The sequence below is a fragment of the Phocoena sinus genome, chromosome 16 (genome assembly GCF_008692025.1).
Source record: "Phocoena sinus isolate mPhoSin1 chromosome 16, mPhoSin1.pri, whole genome shotgun sequence".
In the NCBI taxonomy this organism is placed as follows: Eukaryota; Metazoa; Chordata; class Mammalia; order Artiodactyla; family Phocoenidae; genus Phocoena; species Phocoena sinus.
In genome coordinates, this window is record NC_045778.1 from 14,481,405 (window position 1) to 14,497,929 (window position 16,525).

Genomic DNA, 16,525 nt, shown 5'->3' on the forward strand with positions numbered 1-16,525 from the left:
TTTGTTCTGTTGTATGTATTTTGCTTTTGTGCACAGGTCATTTTGGTCTTGATTGTGCCATTCGCTAGAGTAAAACTAGGACGCCCCTTCTCTTCTTCCACCTTTCATCTCTTCGCCTTCAAAGAGGTAAGGAGATCTAACATTCCTTCAAGCTCAAAGGCTCCAAAGGTATGTGACTCAAAGTACAAATAAAGAGCAGAATCTGTCCTGAGTAAAATCCTTGTGTAGGCAAATCTGAAAGGAGATCAACAGCATGACACTAAGTGAAAGAGCATTTCTGAGGCACTTGAAACTGAAAACTAGAAATTATAGTAGTTGATGTTTGCTTTGGCTTCTCCGGGAAGTTGGAGAAATGAGGTCTGTATTCTTTAGAAGATTCTGATTGAAAAGAGGATTTTTATTAAGTTTTAGAAAAGCCATAAGGCAAGGATGAATTCTCTAATAGCTGCTCACACAGTTCCTGCACATTATCCCTTTCGAGGGACTGGAGCTTTGATGAATGTGGCTGTCACCCCCAGAGGTGTCATGCACCGTATAACATGCACCCCGGATCCACACTGCGGTGTTTAGTCTTCTGTGGAAGAACACGGAGCACACAGATTCGAGGGGAAGCTGATTCTGCTTGGTGCTGATTTTACATCTGGGCAGGTAGGTGTGCAGTTTTAAAACACAAATTACCAGGATGCTATAGATCACCGGCACCCAGGCTGTGAAGGGGCGCATGTGTGCCGCAGAGCCAGAGATGTCCGTGAGCTCAGTCAGGTCCGACTCCACAGTCTCGAAAGTAAAAGAAACAGCAGATCCAGAAAGACCAGCCATTGCCACTCATGCTTCTGACTCTCAAGGCAAAATAAACCGGGCTGAATGAACTTTTTTTGTCACATCTGATTCAGCAGCATACAGCTTAATGGGCTGCTTCCCCAGAGAGAAATGGTGGACATCTGCTCTTAAATATGACTGACATTTTCAACTAGCTTTTTCTCTAATGCTTTTTTTTTTTTTTTGCGGTACGTGGGCCTCTCACTGTTGTGGCCTCTCCCGCTGCGGAGCACAGGCTCCGGATGCTCAGGCTTAGCGGCCATGGCTCATGGGCCCAGCCGCTCCGCGGCATGTGGGGTCTTCCCGGACCAGGGGCACGAACCCATGTCCCCTGCATCGGCAGGCGGACTCTCGATCACTGCATCACCAGGGAAGCCCTCTCTAATGCTTTTATGCCATATATCGCTGATGTATAATCTTAAATTTTTTGAAAAGTACTTGCAAAGAGTTGATGAAAGAGGTTGTAATCTTCAAGTAGAGATCAAGTATGTCTTCCTTCTAAGATTGTTTTTGCTGTGATGGAAATTGCTAGAATGTGATGGGCCCACGTAGTCTTCCTTTCAGCCCAGTGAATCTGTAAAAATAAATTTCACTGCTCCCTCACATGTGACAAATGAGCATCTTCTGTCCTGGACATGTACTGGGAACACACTGTAGATTATTCTGTAGGTCCATATAGTGCTTTCAGGTCTTCCATGGTGCTTTCACATGAGCAGTGTCCCGCTACTTTGAGCCTAGAAATATGCCTGAGTTCAGACAGAAGCCTCTCCAGAATGGCTGCATCCTTTGAAAAGAAGACAACAGATTGTAGCCAAAATGATTACAGGTCCAGGATGAGATCTTGCAATGTTTGAGGGATCCTACAGTGGCCGTCCCGCAGTGATCAAGAGCCATCACCTACAAAACGTGTTTTCAAAAGATAAACAACTTTCATTTCTTTTAAATCGGCCCTCTCAGATCTCCGTTTTTTTTGTTGTTTTTTTTTTTTTTTTGCATCCCCTCTTGTGTGTCAACGTGTATGTTGGGAACAAGGTTGGAAACTTCAGGTCCTACACAAAACCCAGAGAGAACCAAAATGAGCTCTTCACAGGCTTGAAGACAGGTGGTAGGAAGCGACGTTTATGGAGTTTATAAACATTTTTTTAAAAAAACCATAGATATAAATTTCCTCAAAAGCAAGGGCAATGTCTTATTCATTTGTGTATCTCTCACATAGCTAGCAGTGGCTTGTATGTGGTAGGTATTAAAAGATATTTGTCGAGGCCATTGATCATTCATAGAGCAAAATATTATTCTACACAGACCATGAGAGTCTCCATGGAGCATAGAAAGATGAATAAAACAAGGTCCCAATTCCAGAATTTCCGCAGGGGCACCATTTGGTCCAGGCTTCAAATTCACAAAAACCCTAAAACAGACACTCTTCATTTCTCCACATGAGGTTATATATGCCTTCGTAAAGATAATACTGACAAGATTGAGAGCTGACATTATTCATCATACAAATTTAAATTAACCCACAGTTTTTGCAACTCTTTTGATGTTTTTTTACCTTTAAAGATTTAATTAATATATTATCCTATTTCTATAAACTCATCTATCTACCTAGCTAGCTAGCTAGCTGTCATCTGTCTATCATTTTTCTATCTGAAGTAAAAGATTCATGAAAGAATGATTATTATTAATGACGAACATTACAGTAAGGTGGGATCCCACGTGATTTTTACCCTCTTTTCTATATGTTTGAAATCATTGCCTTGAACACATATGACTTGTGTAATCAGAGAAAAGCAACAAAATTATATTCAGTATGCAAAAAAAAATGAACTAAGATTCAGCAAATGTGTGAATGAGTGGAGTCAGTCAAAAATGACACCTTAGCTTAAGCCAAAATGACTGGAAGGATGGTGGTTTTGTAGGCATTGAGCATTCAAGAAACGGAGCTGATTTGGGAGAGGACACTTTTTTTTTTCTTTTGCGTTGCGCGGGCCTCTCACTGCTGCGGCCTCTCCCGTTGCGGAGCACAGGCACTGGACGCGCAGGCTCAGCGGCCGTGGCTCACCGGCCCAGCCGCTCCGCGGCACGTGGGATCTTCCCGGACCGGGGCACGAACCCGTGTCCCCTGCCTCGACAGGCGGACTCTGAACCACTGCGCCACCAGGGAAGCCCGAGGTCTTTTTTTAAAATTAATTTTATTGGGGTATAGTTGGTTTACAATGCTATGTTAGTTTCTCCTGTACAGCAAAGTGAATCAGTTACACATATACATATATCCACTCTTTCAGATTCTGTTCCCATATAGTTCATTACAGAGTACTGAGTAGAGTTCTCTGTGAAAAAGACAATGATATCACTTTTATGTGGAATCTAAAAAAATGGTGTGTAGAACTTTTTCTACATTCACACAAAAGAGTAGCTGGGCATTATATTCTCAAAGAATAATTAACATTAGGAAAAGCTCAAGAAATGATAATAAATGAACAAAGCAGAATATACATGTAAATATGTAGTTTGATTTTAGTTTTATAAAAAATTATAGGTATCAATAAGCACAGAAAAATAATGTACCCAACAGTAGTTTTTGAGCAGCTACTATGTGCTACCCACTTGGGACACAGAGATGAACAAGATAGGTACCCTTGACCTTGACATTTCCATTATAGGTAGGATAGACAGTAAACAAATAGACATATAAAGTAGAGATAATTTCCACTAATGATAAATGCTAGGAATAAAGTAAAGATAGTTGTGGTGGAAATTATTGGCGAAGGGAAAAAGTGATGGCCTCTCTGGGGACCTTGCACTTAAGCTGGAATCCAAATGAAAAGAAGGAGCCAGCTCTGGGAAAATGGGGGGTGGAAGTAGGAGTTGTCCCAGGAAAAAGCACCAGCGGGAACGAAGTCCCCAAGACAGAAAGAAGCTTGGTGAGTTCTGGGGACAGACAAACTTTCAGTGGGTCTGGATCTGCTTGGTTATTATGATAGAGTCTAAGACATGGCCAATGCCCTTGGACAGCTCATAGACACATAAACGAATCGTTGCATATATTATTGTAACCACTGGGACAGAGGCAAGTACAAAGTGCTGTAAATACACAATAAAGGAGGAGAGTCACTCAATCTGGGAAACGGGCAAATGAGATCTTTGAGCTAAGCCTTCTGAAGCTTTTGTGGGTTTCTGCCATGGTTGGCGATCGCTAGGTGAGGAATACTGCTAGAAGGGGGACTCTTCATAAGGAGCAGGGGAAGACATCACTGAGACAATATAAATAGAAGCTGCTAGATTAGTAAATACAGGAGCAACTGACTAGTTCAGCCAGATCTGAGAAGAAGAGGGGAAAACTTCTGGGGACCACTGACCCATCGCTTCTCCTGTAGATTCTTCTTCACGATCATGATAAGTGACAAATCCTGTAGCTCTGTGTCCATGTTGTCTTACCTGGTGTCCTCATCAGCTCTGCTGCTTCAGAGGAAACTCCAGAAATCAGTGACCCAGGACTGGAGGATGTCTCTGCTCCCAGAGGAGGTCTGTGCTCACTTTCCTGGGTGCTCTTAGGGTGCGGAATAATCTGGGCTGATGGGATTGTTCTTCCTCCCTTAACCATTAACTCGGGATGGGGAAATGGGCTGCCCATGAGAAGGGAGGAGTGAGTAGACCAAGGAATCAGTAATGGAGTGCTGGCAATGGAGAGCATCTGAAGAAAAGAAATAGCATGGTACACAAATACATAGCAATGTAAAGGATGATGACAAGTTTAGGGGGTCATGGGTAGTATGTTATGGTGGCAGGTGTATGTGTGTGTGTGTGTGTGTGTGTGTGTGTGTGTATGAGTGCAGTGACTGATGGTAAAAAAGGCTGAAAAGTCAGGTTAGGGCCAGCTTGTGAAAGGTCTTAAATGATTTCCTTGGGACTTTATGCTTGATTTTGTTGAAAGAAAGGCATCACCAAAGTGTTAAACAGAAGAGACATAAACTGCATTTTAGAACAGCTCTGAATTCAGTTTGGAGTATTATTATGGGGGATTAAACCAGGAGGTTGAATGACCAGTTGGGAAATGACTGCAGTCAGTGAGGCAAGAAATGATGAGACACTAAGTTAGGATGGTAGCAGTTGAAATAGAGAGGGCAGGTTAAAACTGGAAAAGGATAAGCAAGAAGAACCAAGGGTCAAGGATATCTCTGATTTTTTTTTTTTTTTTTTTTTTTTTTTTGCGGTACACGGGCCTCTCACTGTTGTGGCCTCTCCCGTTGCGGAGCACAGGCTCCGGACGCGCAGGCTCAGCGGCCATGGCTCACGGGCCCAGCCGCTCCGTGGCATGCGGGACCTTCCCGGACCGGGGCACGAACCCGTGTCCCCTGCATCGGCAGGCGGACTCTCAACCACTGCGTCACCAGGGAAGCCCTCTGGTTTTAACATGGGTGCCTGAGAGGCTAGTGGTGCTACTAGCCATTATATGGAACACAGGGAGAGGGGCATATTACATGTTAAGTGTGGTACAACTTGTACTTCATGTATACTGAGTGCATATGCTTGCAGCATATCTGGGGGCGGGGGGAGATGCAAATCCAGGCACGGAGTCCAGGAAAGAGTTGACGTTAGAGGCCAATAACTAGGTATTGGTAGGAGTTAGTTGAAACCAAGAGAGCTGATGAAATAATTATAGCTTTGACCCAGCTGTTAGCTGTCACTCAGGTCATATGGGAGCCCTTGAATACTAGGGAAGAATACTTGTTGCCAGAAGGTAGAAACAACCCCCAAGATCCCAGAACCACAACCATCTGAACTCTCCAGCTACGCACTTGGTAGAAACCGAGCAACACCTTCCACAGAGAAAACATATTTTGTCTTGCGGATCCAATTTCCCTTGTCCGAAATTCTTAGTTTAGATACAAAGACTATATGATATCTGACATTTAGTTGGTTTAGGAATTTCTGTTTTCCTCACTAGTTTGATCAGATTTGCATATGATCCATTTGATCACAATCAATTATAAATTTAGTAGAGATTTGGCAAAAATCTAAAAAGTTTACATAAACAAGTTAGATGGGCTGTAAATATGGACTGGGAAACAGATGCACAGATTTTTCCTGAAGTTTTGTCTTTCAGGGTTCCTTTAGTTCTCTCTCTCTCCTGGGGAAATCAGCTTGACTCTGTAATTCAATGTGAAATTCCGCTATGGTTTGTCTTCCTCTATGGTTTTCACACTCCATGGAGTGTGAAAGTGTCAGACTGGCTCTTGTAAAGTGGTCTCCATGGTGTTCATCAAGACCCAGTGAATCATTTTGGTCAGTTTGATTTTTCCAGGTTCTTTTAGATCTATTCATTATTTCATTTCCTAAGGTTTAACACTTCGTAAGGCAAGCAGAATTTGATATGGTTTAAACCTTTGATTCATCTAAAGCATCCTTAGTTATAATGGCAAAGTCTTTTATCTTCTTGGGTGAAAAAGAATGGTGTGCTTTTCCTTTATTTGCAAAATGATATTAGAGTATCTGTACATAGCAGCAGGCTCTATAAGTTAGTGAGATTTCTTTTTGTTAATAATTGTCTTTAAAATTACAAAAGTAATGCATACTTAAAACTTTCAAATTATAGAAAGCATTAAGGTAAAAAAAAATGTGGGGCTGTCCATGATCATTGGAAATTTGAGCATCATTTCCTCTATTTCTAGCCACTGGACAAGGCATGGATAACATTTATAAAGAGAGTGACATGCTCACCTCATGGTTTTCTCCCTTACTTTGATGTAATAAAATATCTAAGTGATTGTTCCTTATCAGCATTTATGGACCTACTCCAGTCTCTTTAAAAGCTACATAGTATTATGGAGTCTAGATGTTCCGTAATTTAATAATGACCCTATTGATGGAGACTATGCTGCTATTGTAGCAAATACTGAGAAAATACTGCTCCGAACAGGCTTGTATACATATTTTTGCACACATGTATCTGCAGGCTACATTCTTAGAAGTTGAATTGCTGGGTCAAATGATAAATGTACCTTTAATTCTGACTGATATTGCCAAACTGTCTTCCAAAGGATTGTTCCAATTTACATCCTCACCACCAACGAATAAGTATGCCCACTTCCCTTGATCCCCTCTAATACAGCATTCTAAAAATTTTTTGAATCTTTGCCAACCTGCTAATTGAAAAATGCTATCTTGTGGTTTAGTCTGGATTTGAAAAATGGTATTTCATTGTGGTCTGATTTCCATTTTCTTAACTGTATCTTTTGCAGTAAATCATATATGTAACCTCTTTTGCTCCTTTTTCCAGTGGGTATTTTTTTTCTTCTTATTTGTAAGTACTGTTTGCTCTGAAAACTAATGCTTTGTTACATTTGTTGCAAAAATATTTACCGTGTTTGTTGTTCAACTTTTGAATTGACCTATGGTATTTTTAAGATGTAAAATTTTTAGTTTTACAAGTTGAAATATATGAATCATATACGGTTCCTAGTTTTATATCTTGCTTTGAAAACGTTCTCACCATTGCAATTGTAAAAGCAAAGTTCTCTGTGTTTTTTATTTTTAATGTTTGATTCTTTGATCCATCTGGAAATGTTTTGGCTATGAGGATTGAAGTAGGGATCCAGTTTGATATTTTTCAGACCTGAAACCACTTATAATAGTCTGTCAACCCCAGCCCCATGATTTACCATGTATCAAAATCCTTACGTATTTCAATTTATTTCTTGACCTTATTCTGTTCCATTTTTCTTCTTGACAGAATCAGATCCTCCTGCTTACTGTAGCTCTTTAATATGTTTAAATATGCTGAAATCACCCTCTCTAATTTTTTTCTTCCTTTTAGTATTTTCTGGCTATTCTTTCAAGCTTATTTAATCATAATACCTTTAGAATCAGCTTGTGTAGTCATTAAAAATTAAAATCTTATTGATTCATCATGGAGATGGTATTAGATTTATAGATCACTTTAGGAGCAATTGACACCTTTTAAAATATCAAGGCTTCTTACCACTTCCCAATAGAATATGTCTTTCTATTTGTTAAATTATTCGTCGATGGTCCTCAAAGTCATTTTAAAGTTTTCTTCACACGAATCTTGCACATTTCTTACTCAGTTTATTCCTATGTAGTTTATGATGCTAGTTCGTATTATAATGGAAATGTCTTATTCAGATACATATTCTATGTGATGTTGGTTTGTGTATAGAAAAGCTATTGATTATTGTGTGATTTCAGATTATTTGTAACAGTTTCTTAGGTTTTCCTATGCTTTTCCTGCATATTCAAGACTCAGTCTTCTAGAAGTAAGCGATGAATTTCGCTCCTCCTTCCTAATATCTTTACCTCTCATTTCTCTTGTCCGAGCGCACTGACACCTTTCTCCAAAAAGTAGATAATAGTGATGTATTCCTGATACCATTTGCCATTTAGAAATTTTAAATCTTTACATAAGGAAATCTGTCATTCTTTTCTTTCATAGCTTCTGGGGTTTATGTCTTGCTTTGGAAGGTATTTCCCACTCCCTAGATGCTAACGAGACATTCCATATTTTCTTCTAATATTTTATAGTTTTCACTTTTACACTTAGATCTTCGATCCATCTGGAATTTATCTCTATGTATTGCATGAGATAAAAATCTAACTTCATTTTTTCCAGATGGTTCGCCAAATATCCCAACATCATTTATAAAATTGGTCAGTCTTTCCACATTAGTTTGAAATGCCACTTTAGTCATATTCTAAGTAGATCAGTTTTCTTTTTAAACCAGAGCTTAAAAAATAAATAAACTGAATTACAGTAGAGAACAAAGACAGGAAATGCAGGCAAAAAACAGACATTAAGATAAAGTTGTACACAAACTATTTAATGTATATAATATAATACAAATGTCATTCATACCAAAATAGTATAAATATAAATAATTCACAGAAAATTTTCTTATAAAATACTTCTGTAAGAAAGATTCAGAGGATGGACACCCATGAAATATAAGACTGTAGGAGCTGATTATTCAAACGTTGTTTAGAGTTTCTCCCATCATATAGAAAGTTATTTAAGCCTCAAAGCCATAAACATCGTCCAGCTGCCTAGTTTAACCCCAAATCAGACGTTTCTGAGAGTGGATCAGAATGTCCATTAAGTAAAAAGCAAAGTCTGAAATTAGGGGAAAAAAAGTAACAGTCTCTTCTGTTCTTGTAATTCTAGACGGTTTGATTTTTCATTTACATCTCTGAGGCTCTAGATGTATGTCAGCATGTATGTCACATTCCTGGCACTGGAGTAGAGTGAAGGTGGACAGTGGCCCTACGCAATCCTTTCTCTTTTAACAGGAGAGGTGATTGAGACATTGAGATCAAATGCCAAAGATAATAAGAGTCAGTGTGGATCTCTGAAACCCGTATGGAAATCCTAAAACGTGCACTGAAATGCATGCCTTCCCAGGGCTTTGAAAAGTCTATGAAATAACAAGTTAACAATTAATATTACGATAGTGAATGCTGATAGTTAACTGGCCACATCTTTTTGGTCTTAAAAGGCCTGAAGTGCTACTACATGTTAGTGGAACTACAACAGAGCCGACTGATGAATTTGTGTAACAATCTTCATTTTGGAAGATCAGAAAGGATGTTATTGGCCAATAAAAATTTCCATTTTCTTATGTTATCTGTTCCAGTTTAAATAAAAATTAACAGAATAGTCAAAGAGAGAGACAGATCACTAATCGTGCAGTGTCAAGTCATGTCCTCGGAGACTCCCCTAGTAAGTGAAGAAAGCCCACAAGATGGTTATGAGGTGTGTTTCTACACAGCATCGCTAAAACGTGCGCACTGTGTTTTCTCACAAATGGAATGATAGGTTTTTAGGAAGCACATTTGACTGAGCTTTAATCAAGCAATTAAATAACAGCAGTAACAATAATAATAACAATAGCACCAGCAACCACAAACAAGCCACTTTCTTCAGTGGTTGGGGATATGCGTGTTCTCCGTCTGTGGAGGCTGGAAGAGAGGTATGGCCTGCATCGCATTATACAGATGATCTAAGTCCGTTACGTTATTACAGGTACAATAGAAGCCAGCCCCAGAATGTCAGCCTCTGGGAAGTAACTGCTGTCCAGGGCGCTTTATAATTACAGAATGCTTCAATACTAGAAACTCATTCACAGAGCCAAGCCCAGTCTCGGATTTGAAAGCATTTAAAAAATATCCTTGTAACAGCCATACTACTTTATACTTTATTTTTAGAGGCCCAATATTTGTTTGGCTGGAAGAAAAACATTGGAACGTGAATAGTATGCCCAGGGGCAAATCTGCAATAATAAGCAGCACATACATGTTGTGGAGGAAAACATTCAACATAAGACAGTCAACATACAAACAGATTCTGCTGAGGTGTCTTTATAAATAGCAGTTATTATTTGGCTTTCAATTGCTAAGCGTTGTAAATAGCATGCCCTTAAAAGTCGTCAAGTTCTTTATATAAATATAATTTCCTGATCTTAACTTTCATAAAGTTATTATGAAAAATTATAACTGTATTCCATTAGCTTCATGTGTAATTTTACAATCATCATATTGTTAAAATTAGAAACACAAGGAAGAAAAAGAAAGAAATAGAAACATTATCAGGGACTGGAGAAGCTATTACGTGGAAAGGATTAATTTTTCTGTATAAGAACAGAGTTTGCCCATGCAACTCTTTATTAAATGGTTTGAACAGATATCCTCTCACATAGATTTATAGTTGAAATTGTCCCAATTGGTTGTCGGTAGGTCACACCCAATTTAAGGTCACACCCTGCCTTGTCTTTAATGTCCCTTTCAATTCCTGAGCATAATAGCAAGGAGGAATTATGCTTTGAACCCTAAAGGAACAGTTTTGGAGCTGTTTGCTTTATATAATTACTACTATAAAGTAATTATACTTTATAGCAGGTAGATTTTCACACTGTATCTTTAAAAGCAAAAAATCATTTTAAAAGGTTCTGAATCGCCTCCATCTGGAAAGTACAGAGGCATATTAAAGAGAACGTATGGCTATTTCAGTACTGGGGAAATGCAGTCGTAATGCAGGGAAGAAAAGCGCATTTCCCGATTTCCACGATGCTGGGGCATTTTCTGATCCCCTTCGCTAATCCAGGGCTGTTGGCCATGAGCAGGGCTAATGCAAGTCTCCATCACCAGCATCTTCCCTGAGACCAAAGGCCGGCTCCAGATGTGGCAGTTCAGAGGAGCTACCTTGACAGCCGGCAGACACCAGCGACTATGGTAACACTTAAAGGGCCGGAAACACCTTTAGTCACTGCTGCAGTGCGTCCTTGCATCAACCCACGCAGTTCGACTTGGCAATGTAGAAAATGGTAAAGTGGAGTTAAGGGAAATGCTAACGAATACTGCAAATCATGTTTAGAATGGAAATTGTGACTTTGCTAGCATTACAAGTATTTCCTGCCTCCCAACCAATAGATCCGTAACCAGGATGGCTTGCTGTGAATTTTGCGGCACCCAAGCCAAAGCAGTAACATTTCCGTAAGAGCATATGCGCCATGACAGAAGACTACAGCAGCCCAGAAAAATGATTTTTCCTGGGAAGGTCTGTGCAGCGATGAATAGGGCTCTTGATGCTATGGCAGCTGGGCAGAGATTTTCAGTGCTTCCAGCCCACAGTGAGGTAATTTTAAAGGCACTTTTCCCTTCATTTATTCTGCATTCACTGAATGTACATTTTTTGATGTCAGAGGGACATTGCAGGAAAGATCAGATGAGATAGGCTGACAATAGAGCCAAAGTTCAAAGCTTCTCTATTCTCAGGTAACAGCCAGGACAGTTTGTCTGCATTAAATGTCTTGAGGGCATGTGTCACTGTAACCCTGTCCACAGCTTTTCAAACAGTTCAAGACAAACAAATCACTTAGCGGTTGAACAACTGTAGCATCTGATGCCATCACACAGACGTGGTAGCGACAGCCACTAATCAAAATTCTTTTCATTCCGTTGAAAAAGAAGTTCCTCGGCTCTGGTTCAAGATCACTTTTTATGTTGTTCTTTTGAAAATTATTATATGCCAAGGTTAAAAAAGAGAGAGAAAGAGAGAGAGAGAAGATTCCGTCTACAGGAACCGGAAAGTCAAGCCTTCTGGCGGCATGCTGCTCTCGGTGACTAACTATGGGGTCAGGGGAGAGTCGTCAGAGGTGACCGGCAAGGCCTGTAAAGGAATAGCCAAGCCCTCCTTCGAACCACCTGCCCAGGCCCCAGGTGAGACCCCACTCTCAGCTGGTACACCTGGGCGTCTGTGCTCTCCTTTCAGGCGTTCTCGCTGACTCCGCAAGGAGGCATGGACATCCAAGGCCAACACCACCAGGCGGTAGAGCTGTAACACCACCACCAGGAAATTCTTGGCAGCAAAGAACACCAGCATCTGGTTGATCACTTTGAAATAGGTCATCAGGATGAGTCGCACAACAAGGAAGGGACCGTCTTGTATGAAGATGCTGATTCCAATGTTCCAGAGGTCGGCACTGTATTGGCAAAAGAAGCGGCTGGGGAGCCCCCTTGTTGTCATAGACACAGGGCACACAACGTGCTGTACTGAAAACGCAAGAGAGACCCGTTACCGTAGCTCTCTGACATGCAGAAAAGTAAGGCAGAGTGAAGTGGGGACAAGTCATCAGCCGTGGGGGTTACGCTTATTCACAATGGGGAGTGATTCTGTAATTTCATTCTGGAGGGAAACAAGTGTAACCACCCTGCCATTTTACATCCTTGGGCTTTTTATATTCAAAATGGATCGTCTGTTATAAGTCCAATGACACACATGAAAAAAAGCCAGCCTCTGGTTTCTATCCACGTAAAAAAACAAAATCAGCTCGTCTTCAAGTCCTCACTCACACTGGGGAAAGCGCAATTAACTAGGCTAGAAAGGATAAAGAGCAGAAGAAGCCGCCCTGTCTGTCTTTGAAGTCTGCAGAGTCGGAAGGCAGCACGGCAGGGTGCTCTCAGCCTCAAGTCAGGGAGCCTGGCTTCCTCTCCTGGTTTCCTCATTTTCTAACAGCAAGATGCACGCCAAGTTACTTAGGCTGCCTGGACCTCAGTTTCCTCCTTTGATAACTGGAGAACAATGACAGCTTTGAGGAGAGGGGCCCCTATTCCCTGACTGTTTTTGGTTCCATTAGACTAACACCCCTGGCACCTCTCCTTTCTCACTGTCTTTCCCTGAGGATAATTCATGACTTACCTGGCTGCTAAATTTGGGAGATGAAACAGAGTGTCGGTGTCCCAGAGCTGTCTGCATCCCCTCTCTGGTACCTGCCTATTTACTGGTTGACTCACTTGGCCCTCTATGTAAATTGTGTTGTGAAAATTCAAGCACTTATCTTCAAATTCAAACTGAAGTCACGTTAAACATATCTCTCTAACAGGGGTGGGGAAAAAAAGCCCAAATAAATGCCATTGTTATTTTATTTCGTCTAATTCCTTATGGTTTTGTTTCACAGTTTACAAGAAAGACTGGATATAATTACTGATTTTCCAGTTGAACAAAAGGAGGTCCAATCAACAAATGAACCTTTTTTGTTTTAATTTCTAAAATGTAAATTTAATTCAGGGTCAAGGGCAGAAAATAATCCTTTTATAATAATGAAGACTTCCATTTGGAGTTTTCAAACAAAGAATGCCTTCGTCTACTGGAGCCTGCAAATATTATGAAGCTGCTTTGATATGGGTGCACATAATGTACCATTTGTTGGAAATACAATAGTGATTTAGTCAGAAGTAACATTTGGTCTTTGTTTTTCAAACAGCTGCGTAACATTATCACCCCTGAAAGTTTACAGAATTTCTTTCTTAAATAAAAATTTTCTAAGCAAGGCGGTAAACCACAAGATATGGGAGGGTGAGGCCCAGCAGAGGGAATGACAAAAGAAAACCCAACGTAAGATCAATAGTCACCGTTCCTAAGAAGTTAGGGTTGGGAAATGGCTCCCAGAGGACCTCCTAAAAGTATTATTCGACATCTAAACTGAAGGTGCCTAAAATTCTCACAGAGGACACCAGCTGATTAATGGTATAGAGTACCTTCTGGGGCACATTACGACAAAATCTGTGTTTGTGTGTGTGTGTGTGTGTGTGTGTGTGTGTGTGTGTGTGTGTTATTGGCATACATTTGTTTGCAGTTATTAACTAGTAATTAGGTTTGGGGCATTTCCAAAAAGCCACAGCCACTCTTTCCTTCTGTTGGCAATTTTGTTTTGCAAAGTGGATGCTAAGGTCTAAAATGGCCTCTAAAACCTCTGTGCCTATCAAAGTGGACCAAAAAAAGATGCAGAAAAAAATTAAATATCTCTGTACAAAGATTAATTCTAACCCTGAGGCCATCAGGTAGGGTACCGTAAGAAAGGAGTCAGACTTCAGGAAAACGTAACTATTCAATCCTAGAATTTCTTCAGAGTAAAGTGGCATCCAGGAGAATTACCAAATCAAAATTCCAGGGCGGGCTTCCCTGGTGGCGCAGTGGTTGAGAGTCCGCCTGCCGATGCAGGGGACACGAGTTCGTGCCCCGGTCCGGGAGGATCCCACATGCCGCGGAGCGGCTGGGCCCGTGAGCCATGGCCGCTGAGCCTGCGCGTCCGGAGCCTGTGCTCCGCAACGGGAGAGGCCACAACAGTGAGAGGTCCTAGTACCGCAAAAAAAAAAAAAAAAAAAAAAAGAATTCCAGGGCTCCTAGAAGTTATGGGATAAGTCCAGGTCAATGTATTCCAATAGAACCATCTGTGTTAGGAAAAACGTTCTATATCTGTGCTGTCTGACATCATAGCCATATGCAGCCACGGAGCAGGCTAGTGTGACTGAACTTTAAATTTTATTTAATTTTAATTAATGTTAATCTAAACAGCCACATGTGGCTAGTGGGTACTGTACTGGATAATGCAGCTCTAGATCATCAGTATGAAATGCCCAGAAAACCGTTTACTTCTTGCAAAGTCTTCGGGGTTTATGTCTTTATTAAAATAAGCCCAATGGGAGTCTAAGAGCCAATACTGAGGAAAAATCTAATTTCCCATGTGGCCCTGAACCTGCTCTTATTCCCTTTGAAGTTCTAATACAAGGGTCTGACAAAGGAATGAAAATGGCCCCTTAAAAAATCAGGAGATAACATTTATATGCCAGTAAGTGTGCTGAAGCACAGTCGCTACAAACTATGTCTTATTTTTGTCATCACGAGGACCCTCAATCCTCACTGCAATAATCATCATCCCCATTGCATGGATGAAAAACTGAGGCGCTGATGTGTTAACTAATTTGCAGAAGCTTTTACAAATTGCAAGTGATGGAACTACTGTATGAAATGAACATAAAGCTGTGCTCTTATCGACTTAATTGTTTCAGGCTCGCCATGTACCAGAGTGGATCGTGGCTTTCCTAAGTTTCAACCTAGTTGTCTTCTAAACTGAACTGGAACTAACACTGAGATATCGAAGTGATAAAAAAAAAAAAAAAAGATAATCCTCTCAAATGCTTCCTTAGCTTCACTGCAATTCATAATCAAGAGCTGTAATTTTCTGTTTCTTTGAGCAAACATCGGACACTTACCTGCCAGGTCAAGTGGGAACTGCAGCATACTCCAGGTCCATATAACAAGGATGGCATAGACCAGAGCAGGGCTATTCCTAGAATGCAGACAAAACTTTAAATTAGTGATGAAAAATACGAACACATGCAGAAAAATCTTATCTCTTTTTGTTCTCATATTTGACTATATCCTAATAAACCTCTTGAGAGTTGTCAGAATATCTTGGTGATATAAGATATCCATGAAAAATTCATGCATGATTAAAATGGAATAATGAAAAAGAAGTTTAAAAAAATCTGGGACTTAAAACCCAACTTCCACATGTGCCAACATCTGTGTGAATTATGGCAGAGCCTCTTGGTCCTATATTGCTGTATTTAGTTTTACAGAATCATGGACACATTATGGGAGGGAAATGCTAGGACAAAAGTTAGACATTAACCTGGAAATTCAGAGAACTGATTTCAAGAAATTTCACGGAGGGAAAGTGAAAATTGTTCCAAGATCCCAAGACTCTAGCTTAAAAGTACATCTCAAAAGGCCTAGATGAGGCTCAACAATTAAGAGCTTGGCATGTAAAAGAAAGTTATCCTCAGTTGAACAAAAAGTAGGGAGATAAATCCAATCATCAAAGATATACATTGGACACTAGGATGTAAATTAAAGGATGTGATTGTTTCATTCACCATTGGATTTCCCCAGTGCCTATAACGGTACATGGCAAATAACAGTCACTCAACAAATATTTGTGGAAGGAATTGCTGAACGGATAATCAGAGGATCTGTACTTGGAAGAAATACAAACATCATAGACCCAGGAAAATGGTCTTGAAGACTAAAGTCAGAAAGAAGAGAGGTTACAAAAACGCAAAGGATCCGAAAGAAGTCTCAAAGTCACTTTTTTACAGCAAAATCCCAGAGGAAATTATCAATTTGAGGTTAGTGGTGTAATAACAGATTTTGTTGCCAACTTCTCTGTCAAGAGGGATTTCCAGAATGGAGAGGGATAGAAAAACATCAGGGAAGAGTAATTGAAACCAAACTCAATGAGGTGATTGTAAGGGATATCTTTAAATGCTTCGAGTATTGAGGCCCTGAAGAATTAGATCTTAAAACTCTGAGAGAATTTGTAAATGAGATTTCTAAGCCATCGTTATCTGTCCT

At 40.3% G+C, this 16,525-nt stretch overlaps 1 protein-coding gene and 1 long non-coding RNA gene across 2 annotated transcripts in view; one reads left to right on the forward strand and one right to left on the reverse strand.

The window, feature by feature from the left end:
- The window catches only part of LOC116741454, a 401,610-nt gene extending 401,484 nt beyond the window's left edge, over positions 1-126 (forward strand). Inside the window, exon 3 of the long non-coding RNA XR_004346163.1 lies at positions 37-126. This is a non-coding gene — a long non-coding RNA (uncharacterized LOC116741454). The remainder of the gene's footprint in view (positions 1-36) is intronic.
- An 8,564-nt stretch (positions 127-8,690) lies between these two features.
- TMEM26 (transmembrane protein 26) overlaps positions 8,691-16,525 on the reverse strand; it is a 47,537-nt gene continuing 39,702 nt past the window's right edge. The window contains exons 5-6 of the mRNA XM_032607987.1: positions 15,382-15,458; positions 8,691-12,381 (exon numbers count right to left, since the gene is read on the reverse strand). Of these exons, the coding sequence (XP_032463878.1) occupies positions 11,957-12,381; positions 15,382-15,458 (502 nt within the window). The 3' untranslated portion in view covers positions 8,691-11,956. The remainder of the gene's footprint in view (positions 12,382-15,381; positions 15,459-16,525) is intronic.